Source organism: Capsicum annuum, chromosome 7 (assembly GCF_002878395.1).
Source record: "Capsicum annuum cultivar UCD-10X-F1 chromosome 7, UCD10Xv1.1, whole genome shotgun sequence".
NCBI lineage: Eukaryota > Viridiplantae > Streptophyta > Magnoliopsida > Solanales > Solanaceae > Capsicum > Capsicum annuum.
Window position 1 is genome coordinate 142419767 of NC_061117.1, and position 4898 is coordinate 142424664.

At 34.8% G+C, this 4898-nt stretch overlaps 1 protein-coding gene across 2 annotated transcripts in view; it reads right to left on the bottom strand.

Moving 5' to 3' along the window:
- Positions 1–3420, bottom strand: part of LOC107878090 (ribulose-1,5 bisphosphate carboxylase/oxygenase large subunit N-methyltransferase, chloroplastic) — a 26531-nt gene extending 23111 nt beyond the window's left edge. Inside the window, exons 1-3 of one of the 2 annotated variants that reach the window (XM_016724969.2) lie at positions 2846–3420; positions 296–459; positions 109–192 (exon numbers count right to left, since the gene is read on the bottom strand). In XM_016724969.2, the coding sequence (XP_016580455.2) occupies positions 109–192; positions 296–459; positions 2846–3226 (629 nt within the window). In that variant the 5' untranslated portion in view covers positions 3227–3420. Of the gene's footprint in view, positions 1–108; positions 193–295; positions 502–2845 lie in introns of both variants that reach the window. The other variant, XM_047393749.1, reaches the window with a different exon arrangement.
- Between the last annotated feature and the right edge of the window lie 1478 nt (positions 3421–4898).

Genomic DNA, 4898 nt, shown 5'->3' on the forward strand with positions numbered 1-4898 from the left:
CCCCCCCCCCCCCCCCCCCCCCCCCCCAAAAAAAAAAAAAAAGAAAAAGCTAAGGATAAAACTAGCTTCAAGTTGTAACATCTGAGAAATTGACCAAAGAAGCCTTACGTTCCAATGACGTTATTTATCCTTTCAATCGCCCGTTCTCTTATTTGTGATGCTTCCAAATACCTATCTAGCTCTGAACGAGTCCTGAAATGACATGAAGAAGCTGTAGGGGACTTACTGAGCATGTATACATAGTAAAGGAAGAACTATCATTAGGTGGACACCAAAAGCAATAGAAAAGGCTTACCAGTATAAGAGAGAATAAGGTTGCCTAGGCAAGGCAGATATGTAGTTGCTCCATCTTGAAGACTTCATGAGGCTTGCTTCACTTATTAAATATGTAGCAATAAAAGGCCAATCAGGTATATTGTATTGTTTTAGAACATCACCAGCCTCTGAATTGCTCCATTTCTGGCATTTCCAGCACATATCAAGACAATGGAGAAAAAACTTCTGTTGGTACCAAAATCCATAATATTTTAGATTAAAAATACTCGGAATCATCAGTTAAATTCTATACTTCCAGTATGTCCCTCCCATCTGATCCTATTGATTTAGGAAGCTAAGTAATGATCCAAGCTGGAGGGCTCGTGTCTTATCTCAAAAACCGAAAGCATTGTACATGTGAGACCTGAACCGGTGATCACGGATTGCTGTTTGCTATAAATTTGAGTATTTAACATTAACCATTTTTCAAAACATACAAGATTGTGTCCCTTTGTTCATTTTTCCCCTTTGGTAAACCAACTAACCACAACTGAAAAAGGAGAAACAAAACACCTCATCTTGCAGTTACTTAAGTTCCTATCGAACCTACACTTACACATCATGTATAGCCTTAGTATCTAAACCAGCAACTCTAAAAGATCGTTTTTTTTTTAAATATATCTATTGCTTACATTACCTCTAGGGATATACAATTATATAAGTAACACTTAAGATCCATTTGTAGCCATTTTGTCTCTGTGTTGCACTAATAACTAGTATGTCTCTAAGTATAAAAACATGGTAAAAATTCAGCATTATGTTAAGCATAGGAAGCATCTGCTGTAGAAAGGATTCAAGTTTATTTGTTAGGAGATGTGTTTCGTATATGTGTGCTAGTGTAATCTTTTGGAAGAGAGGAAAGTCAGAGTACACGATAGATGCCATCTAGTTATTGAACTCCTTCTAGCTGGAGAGGGCTATAGAGTGTGACTTTGTGTGAGCACACGAGTACACATGAATGTATGTATATATGATGTCAGTATCCTGTGCACATACGTTTGTACTATATATGTTGTTGCTAGGATTTGAACGTGTTATCTCAAAGTTTTTATCCTATGTAATATATCACATAACTGTCTCCTGCGAGATAGAAGCTATAAACTGTATAAACCAGAGTTTCACCACGGAGGCAGACAATCAGTGACGACATTGACGTGTTAGCACATGACAGCCGTGGTAAGTCAAGGTTTACACTTTATTTCCATTTCCTAATGGTCCAAATTAGATAGCTTTCATGAGATACATTAAGATGTCAAGAAGTTCGATTGAAGCATATTTGCTTCTAGAATAATTGGCCTTCACCTTCACCTAAGTGACTTCTACAGCAGACAGGTAATGAAATTAAATTTCATGTTCCCGTTTCTTCCTCATCCTTTCGTATTACAGTGGTAAGTCCTATAAACTTCCAGTTATCTGCAAACATTGATAATTGATACCCATAGAATACTTCATATGTCGGGGCAAATTATACTTAAGCCTGTAAACATACTCTTGTTTTGTTCAATAAAATATGTCAATAAAGAGGATCATTTAAATTATTAGATTATTAAATTGATCATTTCAATTATTAGATTGTTAAATTTAACTTTACATGCTCAAGGTTTTCACCTCAATTGGTTACCCGGGCTCCTAGACTGTAATTAGGATGTGATAAGGGGCAGTAATGGCCATGGCAACGATGCAAAACAACTTAACAATCTAGCAGGCAAGTCAAATTGCCCCTCCGTTCAATTATCATTGTCATCAAAAAATCCACATTCATATGCAATTCTTCTTGGTTTTCTTAAAAAAGCTATCTAATGCATCATTAGGAGGCCGACCAAGCTCATGTTAAGGAAAATGGACCTTGGGCCTAACTCATTCTCAAAAACTAACTCGCGAGACAACAATTTATTCCCTCAACCTATATGGGGCACTGAATACTCCCCCACAACAGGCCAAGTCACTCTTGCACGGACAATATAACATGGGCCAAGGTAAACCAAGAATAAAGATGGTTTTACTCTGATGCAAAATTGACTTGCGCCTAACTCAACTCCAAAATCTAGCTCATAAGGTGAAGTTTGTCCAAAATAAGATATAAAAAGTACAATAACAAACTTCCACATCCCCTCAACCAATAGACACATTTAGGGATCGTTTGGTAGGATGTATTTAAGAAAATAATATTTGTATTAGGCGTGGTACCATTTAATCCTTTGTTTGGTATGATTTTCAGCCTATATATAACTAATCGCAGCATTACAAATAAACCTTATTTAATACTCCCTCCATTTCAATTTGTTTGTCCTACTTTCATTTTTAGTCCATTTAAAAAAGAATGGTCTTTTTTCCCTTTTAGCAACTCTTTAATTCCAACTCTCCGCATAGCATGTTTACGACCACAAGATTAAATGATATCTTGATACATTTGACATATATTTAGTTTAAGACCAATTTTCTTAAACTTTGAAACGACTCTTCTTATACACCCTACCGAACGACCCCTTATAATTCAAGACTTAAAAGTCAAACAAATTGATAGTATTACCGAGTCAGCGGTGATGACAAGTTCAGTAGGAACAAAAAGCAGCTTTTCCCCTTTCCTAATATTATTCAGAGCAACAAGTCCTCTTTCTCCAACATCCACTCTTTGTATATCCATTTTCTGAGCTGGTAGCCCTGATTCCGACAACCATTTCTGCAAATTCGATGCGTTTTCAAGAGAATCAGTCTCACATCCCCATGGAATATCCCGGGTCTTGGTAAATTTGGTCGTTTCAGCAGTAGAAATTGATGAACAACAACGAATGTTAATGATATTGTTTCTGTTTCTTCTGTATAATTTGTAGTGGTAGTTACTGACTCCATCTACCTTATGGGAGAAAGGAGCAAGAACAACTGATTGGAAGATTCTAGAAACTTCGGCCATGGCTAATAGAGAAGAGAAGAGAAGAAGAGTATTGAGTAAGTGGAGTGCAAACGGGTGATGAAATGAAACTCTTGCCTTATCTTGTTGAAGATATCCGTTTTGACAGTTAGGATGAGAAAAAATAAATTGAACAAAACTGCAAATGAAGTATTGGTGATATTTTGGCAGGAAGGAAAATGTATTCCTAGAAAGTATTTTCTTCGAAAATAAGTTGATTTCTTAGTTGTTTTCTTATATTTGGTTGGTGAATAAAAAATATTTTTTAGTATTTAGTTAAAGTATAAAAATATATTTTAAAAAAATAATTTTTCATCTTAAAAAACTATTTTTTTAGGATGTGTTTGATATGAAGGAGGAAAAATATTTTCTAGAAAAATAAGTTGTTTTTTACTTGTATTCGTGTGTTCGTTGTGCAAATTGGATAAGTATATGTTTTTTAAAAGTATTTGTATATATTTAACAAAAACAATGAGAACGAATATGATACAGGGTGGGATAAGAAAAGAGTTTTGAATTTTTTTAAGAAAATAAATTAAAAACATTAATTTTTTTTGAATAGGAGGTTGGTAGGTGGGGGGTGAGATTATCAAAATAGATAGTAAGGGCGGTTAAGAAAATAATTTTGATTCTTTAAAAAATAATTTTTTTTTTAGGGGGGGGTTGGGGGCTAGTACGGGGTGGAGGTGGGGGATTGAGGGTCGGGGTAGGAATGAGTGATTTTGAGAGTTGTGTGAATATTTTAACTTAAGAGTGAGGTTGAAAGAGAGTTTTGAAAAATGTTTCCCCTACTTTTTGAAGGGAAATCATTTTCCTTAGATTTGAGGAAAATAAGTTGATTTAAAAAAAAAATTCCAAAATCTTTAAGCCAACCAAACATGAGAAAATTGGAAAATATTTTTCAGAAAATGTTTTCCTTCGTACCAAACACACCCTCTATCACCCCATTACTTATTTCGTGCTCCACACTGCTATCTAACGATATATATCTTCAATTGTAAATTCATGTTACCAATCTAAATTAGCTTCCTCTAAAGAATTTCAGAGAATACAAACTTTCAAAATAAAGCAAATTGTACTGTTTGCTTCAATAGTATTGAAAAGTTGTTGCAATAGGAATGTCGACAAACAATTTAGATGGACTGCAAGAAGCTAAAAATTCCAAAGAACAACAACATCTCCATTGAAATATGCTACGCCGTAATAGAGATGCACAAATGGCATCGGAAAGAAAACAACTACTTCTGTCACAACAACAAGCACGAAAAGCTGAATAAAAAAAATATTGACTTTTGCAACAGTCAAATAATATAAGGTCGTTATCAGAAGTTGAAAATTATAATGAAACTTAAGTTTTGGCTCAATTCCCACTCTTCCATCGTCAAGAGATGAAGGTCAGACACCTAAATATTCTTTTACTCCCGCTTTGACATGTATATATGTATCTTAATACGTAAGTTGATGTACTAAGTACGTAGATTGATGTACTACATTTATGCAACTTTCTCTTCCACCACTTTGTAGTACATGAAAAACATGCCCATTACTCCAGCTATACTTTCCCACCCAAACATTCAACTCAATTAGGCCAATAACTTGCAAAAAAATATCTAAAATCCCTTATCTCTGCCTCTTGCGTATCACTACCATTCTATCGGTCATTACTAGATGAGAA